At 43.8% G+C, this 17,643-nt stretch overlaps 1 protein-coding gene across 1 annotated transcript in view; it reads right to left on the reverse strand.

Moving 5' to 3' along the window:
* The window catches only part of LOC115468752 (serum paraoxonase/arylesterase 2-like), a 72,460-nt gene that overhangs the window by 44,797 nt on the left and 10,020 nt on the right, over nt 1-17,643 (reverse strand). Inside the window, exons 2-3 of the mRNA XM_030200712.1 lie at nt 13,612-13,682; nt 8,382-8,437 (exon numbers count right to left, since the gene is read on the reverse strand). Of these exons, the coding sequence (XP_030056572.1) occupies nt 8,382-8,437; nt 13,612-13,682 (127 nt within the window). The remainder of the gene's footprint in view (nt 1-8,381; nt 8,438-13,611; nt 13,683-17,643) is intronic.

Below are 17,643 nucleotides of genomic sequence, written 5' to 3' on the forward strand. Positions count from 1 at the left end.
GTAAAAATATTCAAGTAACAATACAAATATGGCATGGTACACTACTATGGCATGGTTTTTTCAGTGATGTAAGAAACCTGACCGTTGAAAGATTTTGATAGTAAATACAGGACCAGTGATAATAAATACTTTCAGAAAACAGCTTGAGCGCATGTAAGAAAATATCATGCAAATGAGTTCTGAATAGAACAGCCAAGCTGGGAAGATTTGAGGTCCTCTTAATAAAAGTAAGAATAAATAAGTGTGATTTATAACCAGCTGCAGTTGTTTGAAGCAGAATATTTTGAACACCACGTGGTAATACAATTAGAATAGATCACCAGTGGTCCCTATTTAGGTATTTTTAGGTATACTACTTGCAATGAAAACACAATACGTAACAGAACATTATGACTAGGTAGAATGGAATCATTTAATTTAAATATGACAGTCTGCAAACCACGATTGAGATTTATTTTGGAGATTGATCAAATATTTTGGAGAGATGCCTGGCTGTTTTAAATCATTTGTGAGAGGCTATCTGAGGATATTCAGTGGCAATTAACTTGAAACTGTTGATGAATATCCCTTTGAACTGCCCATGTTGAAATCGGCTAGTTTGTGGGCAGTCCAGGGCAGGGCATAGCCAGACTTTGGTGGGAGGGGGGTCCAGAGCCCAAGGTGAGGGGGCACATTTTAGCCCCCCATGCTGCCGACCCCCCTCCCGCCATTTTTGACCCCTCCCGCTGCCACCACCACCACCGCCCCCCCCAGCACCAACCCTTTTGACCCCCTTTTCCCGCTGCCACCAACCCTCCCCCAGCAGGGGAGGGTTGGCGGCGGGAGGGGGATTGAAGGGTTTGGTGGTGGGGGGGGGGACCAGGGCCAAATCTACGGGGTCCCATGCCCCTGTGGCCCATGTAGCTACGCCCCTGGTCCAGGGACAGAGTTGGCAGTTGCCAACATTCAGCCCTTAGGCATCCTTGTACTAAGCTGCAGTAAAACATGACCTTAGTGCACCCTTACATGGGTCTTTCCTGTGTGCTTAATTTTCCATTTTCCCAATTAATGGTCATTTGCTAAATGTTGCCAATAGTGTGTGGCCATTAAGAAAAATCAATGCATGAATCCTTACCACCAACCAGTTTGTAAGCGGTAAAGTCTCATTTGCTAATCAGTAGCGCACAGTAATGTGGCTGCATTAACCAATTTGCACTGTCACACCCACTCTCTGCCCCCCAGACATGCCCCTCCAGAAAAATTCAGGAATTTTTTTAGAGCATGGTTTGGGTTTGCGCACATTGGGATTTTACCGCCAGATGCCTCAGCACGTCTCGCAGTAAGTCCTTTTAGCTGCGATAAGCGTGCGCTAACACATGACGGCTTAGTACAAGGACCCCTTATACGCCCAAGTTAACTGGATAAACAGGACTGCATATCTTAATCTGGTATAGCTTAGGTGATTAAGTGCCGATCATCACACTTAACTGGGTAAGATCTAGCTGGTCGCATGCACCTAGACATGACCCACATTGAGGGGTCCTTTTACTAAGGTGCGCTGAAAAATGGCCTGCACTAGTGTAGGCATGTGTTTTGGACGCACACAAATCCACCTGTAAAAAAAGGCCTTTTTCTTGGGGGGGGGGGGGGGGGATGGACGTGCGGCAAAATGAAAATTGGCACGCGTTTTGAGCCTGAGATCTTACTGCCACTCATTCATTTAGCAGTAAGGTCTCACGCATTAACCGGGTGGTAATTGTATGTGTGCGTACAATGCTGATTACCACCCAGTTAGCTTCACGTGCTGGAAAATAAAATATATTTCCGGTGCGTGTCGTGAATGCACATAAAAAATAAACACCCGGGCCACGCAGTAGCTGGGCAGTAGTTCCAAACTGATGCACACTGGGCGCGCATAGGTGCCTATGCGGCTTAGTAAAAGGGCCCCTGATGGTCACCGAGGATCCAAGATGGCGCTGTAGTGCATTATTGCTACAGATGCGCTCAAACAAACTCTGAATCGCTGCTTGGAATGGCTTTTTATTCCTCGAATTATGGGGAAAAGGAGAGGGAAGGTGCGGGAGTTTCCCTCGACCCCCACCGGGACCCACCTTCCACAACAGACGACATTGGAGAGGTTTGGACTGACATCGGGACCCATGCAAGCTCCCTCTCCTATCGGAGCTGATGCTTCTGTGTTGGCTGGCAGTGTCGACAGGGTTTCTCTGAGCCCCTCTTGCGTGCTGCTCCCCACAGCCAGGAAGGAATGTTGTGATGGCAAGTCCTGCCTTTGGTGCTCCGAATGCTGAAACGCCGATTGAGCAGGGAGCAGGGCCGTGCCTAGGGTCTCTGGCGCCCCCTGCAGCCTATCAGTTGGCGGCGGCGGCGGCGGCCCCCTCCCCCCCCCCCCGTGAAAATGATCGCTCACCACTTGCCACACTGACAGGAATTGTCAGCAATATTCTTAGAAACAAATTGCTATACATTGCAAAATAAGATAGCAGATGTAAATTCTCAAAGTGGACATATTCCAAACACTAAAATGAAAATAAAATGATTTTTTTCTACCTTTGTTGTCTGGTGACTTTCTTTTTCTGATCATGCGGCCCATTATCTGATTCGCTGCTATCTGGTCCTCTTAACTCCGTTCCAGGGCTTCCTTTCCATTTATTTCTTTCCTTTCTTCTTCATTTCTGGTCCTCAGCTTCTGCCTATTTTCTTCATCCATGTGCAGTTTTTCTCCTCTCTTCCTTTCCCCTCATTTCATCTCCTTCATCTCTCTTCCCTCCCCTCTATGTCCAGCAATTTCTCCTCTCTCCCTAAGCCCTGCCCTCCCAATCCATGCTCCTCTGTCCCCTGCCCCCTCCATGCATCCTTTTCCAGCAATTCCCCTCTCTCCCTGAGCCCTGCCCTCCCAATCCATGCCCATCCATGCTCCTCTGTCCCCTGCCCCCTCCATTCATCCCTTTCCAGTAATTCCCCTCTCTCCCTGAGCCCTGCCCTGCAATCCATATCCATCCATGCCCATCTGTCCCCCATTCATCCCTATCCAGCAATTCCCCTCTCCCTGCCCTCCCAATCCATGCCCATCCATGCTCCTCTGTCCCCTGCCCCCTCCATTCATCCCTTTCCAGCAATTTCCCTCTCTCCCTGAGCCCTGCCCTCCCAATCCATGCCCATCTGTCCCCTCCATTCATCCCTATCCAGCAATTCCCTCTCTCCCTGAGCCCTGCCCTCCAATCCATGCCCATCCATCTCCTCTGTCCCCTGCCCCCTCCATTCATCCCTTTCCAACAATTTCCCTCCTCCCTGAGCCCTGCCCTCCCAATCCATGCCCATCCATGCTCCTCTGTCCCCTGCCCCCTCCATTCATCCTTTTCCAGCAATTTCCCTCCTCTCCCTGAGCCCTGCCCCCTCCATTCATCCCTTTCCAGCAATTCCCCTCTCTCCCTGAGCCCTGCCCTCCCTAAGTCCATGCCAGCCATGCTCCTCGTGTCCCCTGGCCCCCTCCATATCATCCCTTTGCCCAGCAATTCCCCTCTCTCCCTTCCATGACCCCCCCTCGCACCATGCTCCTCTCTCTCCCATGTCCCAGCCTGGCCCGCCCTCTTCTCCCCCCCCTTCGCATTCAGGCCCCCCTTCGCATCCTTGCTGTCGTTCTCCCCTGCCCTCCCGCTCCCATTGTTCACTGCCACCCTCTTCTCTTCCCCCAACAGCCCTTTTCTTTTTTTTTTTTCTTTTAAATTTACCTCCGTGGCGCGGTTCCGGCAGCGCAGCGTCAGGGAAAGAGGCGGCGCTCCCAACATCTAGCCTTCCCTTCGCTGTGTTCCGCCTTCTTCTGACGTCAGCCTTGACGTCAGAAGAAGGTGGAACACAGCGAAGGGAAGGCTAGAGACGTCGGGAGTGCCGCCTCCTTCCCTGACGCTGTGCTGCCGGAACCACCACCACGGAGGTAAATTTAAAAAAGAAAAAAAAAGAAAAGGGATGTTGGGGGAGGGCGAGCGAGGTGAGCATGGTGCGGCGGCGCCCCCAGAGGGAAGCGCCCCCCTGCCATGCTTACCTCACTTACCAGGTTAGCACGGCCCTGGCAGGGAGGGAACTTGCCCGCATCGAGGGAGATTGAGAAGACCAGCTTGATTGAAACCCATATCGCAGCACAAGTTTTACCTCAACAGCTAGTGAGTATTCTTAACCAGACTATTAATGCTCCCACTCCTGTTATTTCTTTGGGGGTTTGAAAAAAACTGCCGTAGTGACAATGGAGTCACTCTGGGTCTTGATATTTGATTTGCACTCTTCTTTACAAACATTGACATTAAAAACTCAAGTGAAATTAAGGTTTTTTTCTGAAAGCAGTCCTTATTCAAGCACAGGCAACTGCTCAACAGTCCACTGAAGTTAAACTTCTGGATAAAAAATTCAGACTTTAGAATCAGCCTCAATTAAGGAGAAGAATTTTACTTTTCGTCGATTGGAATATTTATTTTTTTATTTTGTTACATTTGTACCCCGCGCTTTCCCACTCATGGCAGGCTCAAGGCGGCTTACATGGGGCAATGAAGGGTTAATTGACTTGCCCAGAGTCACAAGGAGCTGCTGGTGCCTGAAGTGGGAATTGAACTCAGTTCCTCAGGACCAAAGTCCGCCACCCTACCACTAGGCCCACTTCTCCTTCCAGGCTAGAGGCTTAGTTTGAAACTAACCAATTTTCCCAGGTCACCTCCAATACCTCCAATAGATATGGTAAAGAAATATTTGGTTCAAGTTTTGGGAATGTCAGGTGATTCACTGCCTCCTATAAAATGGGCACAGTAAACCAGTGGTGAGAATTTTCAGGCCCAAGCAGGAGACGGTATGAACCTTACTCTTTCTGGAATCTTCACTGGAAGTGAATTACTCGGAGAACTACCATGGTAGTGTCTTTTGCTTTGGAAATGGATCAGAACTTAGTACAAGAACAGTGCTGGGCAGATTTCTACGGTCTGTGGAAAAGGCAAGGACAAATCAAACTCGGGTATACATATAAAGTATCACATACCATGTAAATGAGTTTATCTTGTTGGGCAGCCTGATGGACCGTACAGGTCTTTATCTGCCTTCAGTTATTATGTTACTATGAATAAAATTCTGGAACATATAGATAAACATGGTTTAATAGGACAGAGTCAGAAGGTTTCAGCCAAGGGAAGTCTTGCCTCACCAATTTGCTTCATTTCTCTAGAAATCAAACAAAATAAAACATGGAAAAGAAAATAAGATGATACCTTTTTTATTGGACATACCTTAATACATTTCTTGATTAGCTTTCGAAGGTTGCCCTTCTTCGTCAGATCGGAAATAAGCAAATGTACTAGACTGACAGTGTATAAGTGATAACATTCAAGCATTACTATGACAGTCCTGACAGGGTGGGAAGATGGGGGTGGGTAGGAAGTATGCATGGGGACATCAAAGCATATCATTGATATTCTAACAGGGTGGGTGTGGATAGGTGAGGGGAGGGTGATCAACAGAGACATACAGCTTTATGGTTTATAATGGGCTAGGAACCCCAGATCCTTGTTATTTAACACCCACAGAAAGGACTTAACAAGGATCTGGGGTTCCTAGCCCATTATAAACCAATAAAGCTGTATGTCTCTGTGATCACCCTCCCTCACCTATCCACACCCACCCTGTTAGAATATCAATGATATGCTTTGATGTCCCCATGCATACTTCCTACCACCCCCATCCTCCCCACCCTGTCAGACTGTCATAGTAATGCGTGAATGTTATCACTTATATACACTGTCAGCTAGTACCATTTGCTTATTTCCGATCTGACGAAGAAGGGCAACCTTCGAAAGCTAATCAAGAAATGTATTGTTATGTCCAATAAAAAAGGTATCATCTTATTTCTTTTCCATGTTTTATTTTGTTTGATTTCTATTGATAACCTTAAGAGTGGACTAACACGGCTACCACACTCCTCTACTTCATTTCTCTGAAAGCATGAATAAACATATCGATAAGGTGAGCCGGTTGATGTAGTGTTTCTACATTTTCAGAAAGCTTTTCACAAAGTTCCTCATGAGAGACTCCTGAGCAAATTAAAAAGTCAAGGGATAGGATGCAATGTTCTGTTGTGAATTAGGAATTGGTTAGAAAATAGATGATAGAGTTAAACAACCATTTCTCTCATTGGAGGAAGGTGAACAGTGGAGTGCCGCAGGGATCTGTACTAGGACCAGTGCTATTTAACATATTTATAAATGATCTGGAAATTGAAACAAGTGAGCTGATTATATTTGCAGATGGCACTAAAATATTCAAGGATGTTAAACACATGTGGACTTTGAAAAAATTGCAGAAAGACCTTAGGAAATTGGAAAGACTGGGCATTCAAATGGCAGATATTTTAATGTGGACAAATGCAAAGTGATGCACCTTGGGAAGAACAACCCAAATCATAGTTGCCTGATGCTATGGTCCACCTTGAGGGTCAGCACCAAGAAAAGATCTAGGTGTCGTCGTAGATAATATGCTGAAATCTTCTGCTCAGTGTGTGGTGGCGGCGGTGGCCAAAAAGCAAACAGGACGTTGGGAATTATTAGGAAAGGGATGATAAATAAGACTAAGATATTATAATGCCTCTGTATCACTCCATGGTGCAACCTCATCTTGAGTATTGTGTTCAATTCTGGTTGCCTATCTCAAAAAAGATATAGTGGATTAGAAAAAGTTCAAAGAAGAGCAATCAAATGATAAGCAGGATGGAACTCCTCTCATTTGAGGAAAAGCTAAAGAGGTTAGGGCTCTTCAGCTTGGAAAAGAGATGTCTGAAGGGAGATATGATTGAAGTCTACAAAATCCTGAGTGGAGTAGAAACGAGTAGAAGTAAATCCTGGACACCTACAAGGAATTTTCTGAATATTGGGGGTGCTCAAGCACCCATAGCACCCACAGGAGCCACTTTTTAAAATTATTGGGGGTGCTAAGCCCAATGGAAATAACCCATCCCTGGACACATACAAGGAATTTTTTCAATATTGGGGGTACTCAAGCACCCATAGCACCCACAGAGTCGGCTCCAATGCCAATGTTGTGAGAGGGTGTTACCACCTCTTCAGTGTTGTTATCTTTCAATGAGTAGCACAGCTTTTGAAGTTTACTGCAAACTGTGTTATTCATTTTGCATAATATTAAGATGTTCTGCATGCTTTACAGCTCTCTATCATTTAAAATGCATTGCACTATGCATACTCTCAGGTCTGACTTAATTTTATAAGAGGACTTTTACATGTGTAACTCAGCATTTTATAAAATTAATGTGTACGAATAGCACAGTGCAGCACCAGCTGCTAATGCAGCACCTTAACAGGAGGAAATCCTACATGCGGCGCTGAATGTAAGAAGCTACTTCTGTACCAACAATAGTGCTCTAATGGATGCAAGGTGCCGAAACAGGGCAGATCCACACAAAAACACACATACATGCTCATTTATACAATTGTGCCTATGTGTTTCCATGTGGATCTGTAAAGGGGGCGTTCCCTTAAAATGCGCACAATGTTACAGAATTCGGGGGATCTGTGCCCAACTTGTACACCAGGATTCTGTTGGAGTAACTCCTCGCAGCCAAAGTTGATTGTGAATCCTGGCGCTACACATCCTATATACAATGAGAGGGAAGGGAATGCTGGAGGCGAGCTGACGTCAGGAGGGATGTTACGAACAGAACGGAAGCCAGCGCCAGCCAGCGAATGTTCAGGTACAAATTGAGGGGAGGAGAAAATCGCGGGACATCGAGGGGAGGGAGGGAGGGAGGAAGAAAGGGGAGGGCAGGGCAGAGGAGAGGAGAGGAGAATCGCTGGACATGGAGGGGAGGGGAGGGAAGAATCATTGGACATGGAGGGGAGGGCAGGGGAGAGAGAGAGAGAGAAAAAGCTTACAGGACAGCCTACCTAGGGCCCGTGTCATTGTTGAGGAAACGGGCATGGTTCCACTAGTTTTTCTATAAAAGGACACCGATCCTGTTAGCTGCTGACTCCTTTTGAGCGCCATTTGTAGAATTTCCCCCTTAATGTGCACTAACTGCTGCGTTAAATACCTAGCATGGGGGCAGGGGAGGGGTGAATGGATGGGACTGTGCTTTACAGTTAATGTGGGATCTTTACTATGTGTAAAATGCTAACATGGCACATAATGTAGAGTGATAGCTAAACCTCTTCCGGTGGTGTTAACTGCATTCTCTGTTACTGGCTATGCTCTTAATGCAAGGCAGCAGCCACTGACACAAATTAACTACTTTTTTGCTGCTTTTACCAAAGTGCTAGTATCTCCTCCCTCCACCACAGTTAACATAGAGGGTTGCATTATGGGGCATTACAAGCTCAATGGGTATCATAGTGCATACTTACAGCACTTATAAAAGCCAATCCATTAGGAAGTATATCAATATCTTCAGAGCCAGCTTCTGGAAAGGGAAACAGCACAACATTATTCACAGCTCTAAAGATGTGTGTTAGTCTCAGATTATAAAATATGGCGACACAATGAATCCTCCCCCTCCATCCCCAGGTTCAGAAATCTCCAACAGGATTTTGTGGTCTAACTTGGTGGTTTTCAACCCATTTCTCAGGGACCACCTGGCCAGTTGGGTTTTCAGGATATCCACAATGAATATGCATGAGAGAGATTTGAATGTATTGCATTCTTGGCACACAAATCTCTCTCATGCATATTCATTGTGGATATTCTGAAAACCTGACTGGCCAGGTGGTCTCTGAGAAACGGATTGAAAGCCACTGGTGTAAGAGCCACAGCGCATATGAAAAGGTCTTGTGTGCTTTGAAGAATCACCCTTGAACTTCAGCAGTGGTTTTCTTAGCAGTCTCTCTCCCTCTTCCCCCTCCAATTGGAAAGGTTTTGAAACACAGAAACAAATTTGGACTTACAGCAAAACTGGAAGAAGTGTAGCTTCAGTGTTTATTGAAAGGTTGTGTAACAGCAAATATTGACATTTTGTGCTTCATAACCTGTCTCTGACCATTCGAGCAAGATTGGGTCATTCTCAAAAAACGTTGATCTGCCAAGGCTCAGTCATCTAAAACCAATTTCCATCACTCATAGGCAGTCGGTGGCTCAGCTGTTTGGGGAGGATAAAGTGGACATGGCTGGGCATGGGGCCTGAGTCTCTAAATATATATCAAATGCTAAAAAGTAAAGTGACAAGAAAATTAAACAGTGTAATCTTCAATAGATATACAGTATATAAATCTCTGAGGCAATTGAATTAAAGCGGGTTGAAAAAAGTGTTTGCAGATGATGCCTATGCCTCCGTAGAGGCCTGCAGTCAGTCTGCCTCTCTCCTCTATTACACATCCCACTTGTCCTAAGCCAACACACCTATGGAAATAATTCTACTGTATTTAAAGATCCCTCAAGAGGCAGTGTCTCATAATTTAGTCTCTAAAACCCTTTCTGATGTTTTAGTGTCATCTTAGTAAGGCCACTTAATTAACAAAAAAATGGCAAAACAAAAGTCTTCTCAACCCAAATAGTGTAAAACTACAACATATAGAGAACCACACAGGTCCACTTTTCACTATTCACTTCTTATTCTAAGGGGGGGGGGGGGGGGGGGGGTGCGGGGGAGGACCTCAGACGTCACAAGATGTTCTAATGTCCACTTTCTTTGTGGCTACACAACACCTCTTTAGCGGTTACTCAATCATTGGTCCAAAAAAACCCTGTTCCTTAATGTGCAATTTCACAGTGCAATATTCATGTCTTCATTTTGTTTTTTTGTTTTTCTTTTATCTTTCTACCACAATTCAAAATTGTATTTCAAGCATTATGAGGATTAAATTAGCGTATTAACAAAAGAGAGGGTCCAAATGTACACAAATCAAGACAACAAAAAAAGCAGAAGAGGTTATCCAAGGCTGCTGGAACAATGGTACAATCTTTAATGAAATAGGACCAGACACGAGCCGTGTTTTGGCGCAAACGTGTGCCTGCCTCAGGGGTCAAACCAATGTCCTTTAAAGTGAAAACATATGTCTCAAATCGTCCTTTGGAAGACTTTCCACAGCAAATGATTCCAATGACAGATCTGTCCTTTTCTGGGTCTCAACTGTCTCTCTCCTGATGGTTCTTCTGAGCACTTACAGTAAACAAAACAGCTCAAGGTTCCTCCACAGTTTTTGGGGCCAATGAATAAACAAGGTTTTGTCTTGTGTATTATTTGTACTTGATGGGCTAAAGAGCAAATATCTTGAGGTCTTTTTTGTGGGGTGGGGGGGGGGGGGGGTTGAATTTGAGGGAATCAATGACAATTTCCTGTTAAGAGCTATGTTGTCTTATGACTTTCTAAAGTTTGAAAATGGTCCATTATTCCTGTTGGTAAAAGTACTACTGATTCTTTAACATTTTGTGGCTGTCAGAATCTACCGTTTTGCTTAACTGCAGCTCCTTAGAAGGGCTACCCACAATTTTGATCTAATGGTTACACCTGTTCTGGAGGCCCAGAAACACCTCCCTAAAATTTCAGTCTCCTACTTAGCACAGAGAAAAGGGGAAAAAAAAGATCCAAACTGGGCTCATACGTTTTACAGAATTGAACTCATTGAAAAGACATTTCACACTAAGGGGAGTATTTGAGATATGACACACTTCTCTCTTCTGACCTCATCCTCTCTATGTAAGTAGAGACACATGGTACAACTAATAAGGGACATCAATTTGCATGAACATTAGGGACCAACAGAGATTATACACTACCTTGTACAGGAAACTGGTTGAACGTCATACTCTACTTAGGTTTGACAGTTATCATTCATACAAATTAAAATTCAATTTACCAATAAGCCAATTCCTATTACTTCGGAGGATTTATACTACATTGGAAGACTTTAAGATACAAGTAACACTGTTAACTAAAAGATTTGAGGAACGGGGCTAGCCAAGGAGAGCCATAAGACAAGTCTATTTGAGGGCATGATTGCACAATGTGAATTATTGTTGCAGAATAGACAAGCTGAATCACAAGATAGAATGGCGTATGTCATCCTATTCTCCAGAATTGGACATTTGACTTGTTGGCACCTACTCCAACTATACCCGGGGTTCGAAGATTTCCCCAATCATAGCCTTTAATCTTTGAACCTTTAAATATTTATTTTTACAGCTTTTGAAGTTTGAATATATGATGTTGAACCTTTAAATATTTATATTTACAGCTTTTGAAGTTTGAATATATGATGTGAAATCATTGTGTTTGGAATAATGATTTGGGAGTAGAAATGTGATGGAGAAAAAGTTTATATCTTTTTTTTCAATCCTACTACTGAGATCCTTTAAACTAGTGACACATGTAAAAATTGGTTGATTAAATACTGAGCTACCCCCGTACTGTATAACCTTTTGTTGAAAGTTGCAGATTGAAAGACTCTGTATTAAATTACAAATTAAATTAAATGTATGCTAATGAACTGAGAATGAAAGCCTGAATGCTGGTTGTTGCATTGTGTCCATAATCTGTGAGAAAAAAAACTGCTCAGCACTGTAACCCCAAAGCTGATCCTTTCCTTTACAGTACACAAATCCAAGCCCATGTGAACAAATGTCCCTTGTCTGCCTGCTGACAGATTAGCACCAACAATGGCATAATCAGTAAAGCATGGCTAACTACAAGCAGTACCATGATCAGGTAAGAACATAAGCATTTCCATACTGGGACAGACCAAGGACCATCAAACCCAGTATCCTGTTTCCAACAGTGGCCAATCCAGGTCACAAGTACCTGGCAATATTCCAGAACAGTAAAACAGATATTATGTTGCTTATCCTGGAAAGAAGCAGTGGATTTTCCCAAGTCCATCTTAATAATGGCTTATGGACTTTCCTTTTAGGAAATTATCCAAACCTTTCTTAAACCCCGCTAAGCTAACTGCAGTCCTAGTCAATCCAGCTTTCACTATGACTACACTTAACCACACCTGTCCAAGTAAGAAGCTGTTAGCTATAGATTTGCAGATAGAATAAATAAGAAGAATAGTGTCAAACTTAATTGCTAAATTAGCTGCTAACTAGCATTAGCAACCACTAATTGGCTATAATTGGTGTTCATTGGTGCTAAATGGCACTAATTTGCAGTTACACATGTAACTGCCCTTAGTTGGTATTTTGCAAATTGTCCATGCAAGATCCATAGCACACAACTGCAAGGCCAGCATGGACCTGGGAGAGGCATGAGAGGGTCAGGGCATGTTAAGCTCTCATGCATAGAATACTAGTAGTTAGGTGCATATAAAAACACTTGAACACACTAGAAACATGAAAACAGCAAAAGAAAGACGAATGTCTAGAATATGTTACATAATAGGCATTCAACAGGCATCCTAAACATAAATAATAACATACAGAAGTGTTAGTGGGTGCCCTCATACTATACTTTCACCAAATGCATACCCTTTGTGTTTGCAGCTGATGTCTGGGTGAATTAATGTCCTCTTTCATAGGACACCCTCTGAGGGCACATTAGTAAAACAACCTTCAGTGCACAGTGTTAGCAGATAATAAATGGAATAGAGTCCAAAATAAACAGTATCAGTTCAAAATACAGTTTCAAAAGCAGAATACTTATCTGCAGCAAAATTGTTAATACAAAATGCCACAGCGATATCCATGTGCTGTAATTATAGTTCCATAGCCCGCAATAATAAGGGGGGGGGGGGGGGGGGGACCGGCAAGGGGCATGAGTAGGTTATGGGTATGCAGAGATATTGAACACTAGCAGTTATGTTCCTATTTATCAGCATTTAATTGCAAGCATTTACACAAGTCCTTGAGCTAGCATAAGGGTCATGCTAAAAGTTAGGTGTGTAACGGTGGACTTATGCCAATATTCTACAGCAGTGTTTCCCAAGTCCGGTCCTGGAGTACCTCTTGCCAGTCAGCTTTTCAGGATATCCACAATGAACTTAATTTGCATACACCACCTTCATTATATGCAAATGTCTTCAATGCATATCCATTGTGGAAATCCTGAAAACCTGACTGACAAGGGGCAGTGGCGTTCCTAGGGGGGCTGACACCCGGGGTGGATCGCCGATGCGCCCCCCCCCCGGATGCAGCACGACACCCCCCCCCCCGTGAACGCCACTGGGGGGGGGGGGGGTGCCACGCACGCCTGTCCTCCATTCGTTCCATGCTTCTTCTCTGCCCTGGAACAGGAAGTAACCTGTTCCGGGGCAGAGAAGAAGCATGGAACAAATGGAGGACAGGCGCATGCGGCACCCCCGCCCCCAGCGTCGTGCACCCGGGGCGGACTGCACCCACTGCCCCCCCCTAGGAACGCCACTGACAAGGGGTACTCCATGACCGGATTTGGGGAAACACTGTTCTACAGCAACGATGGATGTGATAGCCGTTATAGGATACCTGGCACCTAACTTTAGGCAGCTTATAAAGAATTACCCCCAGAATGGCTCAGACTGCTATGTAAGAGGAAATTCAGATTTATACAAGTTCATCTCTGAGTCCATGTCTATAAATATATAGTTACCATGGTATTAAGTGACCTTAAATTTTCACATTCTTTTGGCTCTCCCAGATGGACGCAGTGCACCAGCATCTCATACATACCAATTCCTTTAAGTAGGTGGCAGTTCGGCAGCTCTACAGGATCCAGTGTCCGGGAGGCTTCTAATCGCTCTCTGATGAATCAAATTGCAACACCTCAAGTCAATTTATTTTTAAAGACCGTCATAATTCAAACTGTGCACTGCAAGTCGCATGTCTTAATCCATTCTCCAGGTTTAGCTTTTCATGGTTATGAGCTAAGTAAACAACCAGCTGCTTAACTTTTCACTTTTCTACAGAACTTTAAAGCATTGCAATAGTGCCAAACATCCCCCTCAGTGATAGCAGAACTGGTGCAAGGACACATGCCAGACAGCAGTTCTGTGTTCTTACTGCTGCTATCCAGGCTGACACAGCTCCTGTTGGTATTCTACCCATTTTCTGCTGTTCCTTATCCATGATGCCGCCCTGTCTGTCCCTTAGACTAGAGCTTTATGCCAAAGGGTCTGAAACTAATGACTTCAATCAAGGTCAGCCAAGACAGTTTATTTATAAACTGGATTGCAACAAACTTTTCAGCATTAAGTTCCCTTCAGATCAATACAAAATGAACTATAGATGATGTTGCCACAGTATATAAAGTAAATAATAGGTGACATTTATTTAACTGGCTTAGAGGTCTGAAAAATAAAAAGGTTAGGGGAGGCAACAGTAGAATTTACAGACTTTGAAGGGTGTCAGACTGAACAATTTGAATGCAAAGTTATTTTGTTAGTGCCCCACTCAGCTGCCGAATCACTTGAGTCCTGAATCATTTTAAACCAACAGCCTAAGCTTTTTCCTGGATGGCACCATGTGGTATTTTAGTTTTTATTTCTTGGGGAAGAGTGCCAGAAAGGTTGTGATGTCTCTGTTTGCTACCTACCAGCTTGCATTTTAAAAAAATCTTGTTTCATTTTGTTGTATTGTGGTTAGATAGAACTGTTTTGCTGATTTCTGTGCCACCAACCCAGCCTCTGCACTGAAGTAAAGGACTATATATTTACCACCAATGGTTTTCCCCCACTACAGTAGGACTGTTTTTCATTTTGTATGTTTTTTTACTTAGATTGTGAGCCCTCCTTGGACAGAGAAATATCCAGAGTACCTGAATGTAACTCACCTTGAGCTACTACTGAAAAGGTGTGAGCAAAAGCTAAATAAATAAATAAAATAAAATACCAGCTCTCTCAGAAGGGGGCGGGATGGGTCAGAGGGAATGCCCGGTGGAGTATGGCTGCTGCTGCAAGGTCAAAGACTAAAAACTGAATAAGGTAAACCAGATGGGAAGCGGAGGGGAAGGAGAGATGCCAGACCACGTGTGGGCGGGGAGGGAGGGAGGCAGAAAGTAAATTATTAATCACGATTAATAATTAACGCAATTAACGTGCAGCCCTAATTTTTACCTATTGTATTACAATACTAAGCGGCTTCCAGGGTTAATGCCTTGATTAGATTTAAACATTGGTGTATTATCATTATTGATTTTAAAATTGTGATCTGCCACATGATAAATGCATTTATTTATTTATTTATTGCATTTGTATCCCACATTTTCCCACCTTTTTGCAGGCTCAATTTGGCTTACAATGTATTGATCTTGATGGAAATAGATTAGAAAATAGACAATTACTGTTACATAAAGATCTTGAATAACATAGTAGAAAATTTAAACAAGCAAATATGAAAACAGTTCTGAATACGGGTAAGAGGAGATGTGTTACATTTACATTTGTTCATCTTTGTTGTATGCCTTATTAAAGAGGTGGGTCTTCAGAAATTTGCGAAAAAGTTAGTTAGTTCGTAAATCGTTTTTAAGTTACGCGGCAATGCGTTCCATAACTGTGCACTCAAGTAGGAAACGTTTGACGCATGCGTTAGCTTGTACTTTAGACCTCTACAACTGGGGAAGTGCAGATTAAGGAATGTGCGGGATGATCTTTTAGCATTCCTGACTTCACATCTATATTATTTAATTTTTAAACCAATTGTCTTATTACATGAATTAATTTTTAGATGCATTGGACTTTAGATTAATTATATCCTTAGACCAACAGTCATTATACAAGTGGTTCTCAACCTGTGTATCCCCAAGAGATGGAAGATGTGTCACAAAAATTTTGGTGTACACAACAAGCCTATGTTTCCTTTACACCCATCACAGCCTGCCAGTATCTTGAGAGTCAGGTTCTTGAAATCCCTGTAACTGGTCCCTATTTCTGCTTCCCTACAACCCCCAATAATAACTGCTGCCTCCAGCCTCAACTGAACGTGTTGCAGGTCTGCTGTCCATAGGTTCTCTTTGCTATATAACTTCTGAGTAGCATATTTTTATGTTGCTTCACAACAGGGGCGTATCTGCGTGGGGCCACTGGGGCCTGGGCCCCCGCAGATTTCGCCCTGGACCCCCCCTACAACAGACCCTCTCCACCTCACCCTCCCGCCCGCCACCAACCCGTCGCCGATTTTTGCTGGCGGGGGACCCCAAGCCCCCGCCAGCCGAAGTCCTATCTTCCGTGCAGGATGCAAGTTTCAACGCTTCCTGTTCTTCTGAGTCTGACGTCCTGCACGTACAACGTGCAGAACGTCAGACTCAGAATTTGGAATTCAGTCTGACGTCCTGCGCGTTGTACGTGCAGGACGTGAGACTCAGAAGAACAGGAAGCGTTGAAACTTGCAGCGGCGCAACCTGCATGGAAGAGAGGACCTCGGCTGGCGGGGGGTTGGGGTCCCCTGCCAGCAAAGGTAAGTGACAGCAGCGGGGGAGGGTGTCATTGGTGGCGAGGAGGGGGGCTAAAATGTGCCCCCTCCCTCTGGCTCTGGCCCCCCCTACCGCCCGAGTCCAGATACACCCCTGCTTCACAATATATGGCAGTGGAGGGATTTTGTGTTGCTATTACTGAGGTCACACCAGAATTTGAATATATATTTGTTTTCTTGTATGGCAAGTAAGAAATCTGGCACTGATGTGTTACATACAGTTTTTTGATATGGGGTGAGCAAATTCATACTAAGCTTATAATTAAACAATGAAATATTTAGGCGTGCTTTGTTCAGCTGTGAATTTTAGTGTTCAGTGTGTCACATACAAGAACGTTGTCTGTCAGGTGTGTCACAACAGAAGAAAGATTGAGAACCACTGAATTAGACCAACTGAATGTACACCATTTCAATAGCCTTCAGACTTGCAGATGTCATATATTTAGGTACAATAGGTATTTTTGTTTCTGGACGGCTTACAATTAAAAAATGAAAAAAAAGAGCTTAAGTGGGATTTGAACCTGGGCTCTTTGGTTTACCATCCTCTGCACTAACCACTAGGCTACTCCCCAAACTTATTGCCTGGATTGTTAAGAATTTCCATAATACCTGAAACTGTCATAGAGCCTTGTATCCCCTTCCAGTTTCCACTTTCATTGGGGGATTAATGAGGTGTCATACCTTATTCCCTCCAGTGGATCGCTGATCAATCACAGCACCTTTCTGTAAGCCTGGACATTCCTGAAATAGGTCTAAATGACATCGTTCTTTCGAGACACAAATATTTCTTCCCATTTGGTAATCAATGTTGGGCATCTAGATTTCAGGCCTCCCCAGTCTTGCCCAAAACACACCCCCTTACTATTTGGGCATAAGGCAGTGATGGATGATTTTAATTAGTGAATTTTGATCTATGTTCTTTTCCTATGGCAAATTAGCTGCCTTGGTATCTGTTATGTTACCCGCTTTGATTCCTGAGTAGATATAAGCAGGATATATGCACCAGAATAGAATGTCCCTATTCTGTCTTTGCAAAATTTATATTTTGACATTCTAAATCACATGCACATTCATTTTGGCCTTTTGAGACATCCATATGCTTTGAGAATGAGCGTCATAGTATCTATCACATGTCCTCAACTCCATCCAGGATTATTGGAACAGAGTTTACTATTGTGATTTTTTTAAAGCATAGAATTTGACAGAAAAACATAAGTGTTGGAAATAAATTGTTCATGTTCTCTGCAAATTTGATCTCTTCATTTAGGGCCCTGTTTACTTAATTATGCTAACTTT

Source organism: Microcaecilia unicolor, chromosome 1, assembly GCF_901765095.1.
Source record: "Microcaecilia unicolor chromosome 1, aMicUni1.1, whole genome shotgun sequence".
In the NCBI taxonomy this organism is placed as follows: domain Eukaryota; kingdom Metazoa; phylum Chordata; class Amphibia; order Gymnophiona; family Siphonopidae; genus Microcaecilia; species Microcaecilia unicolor.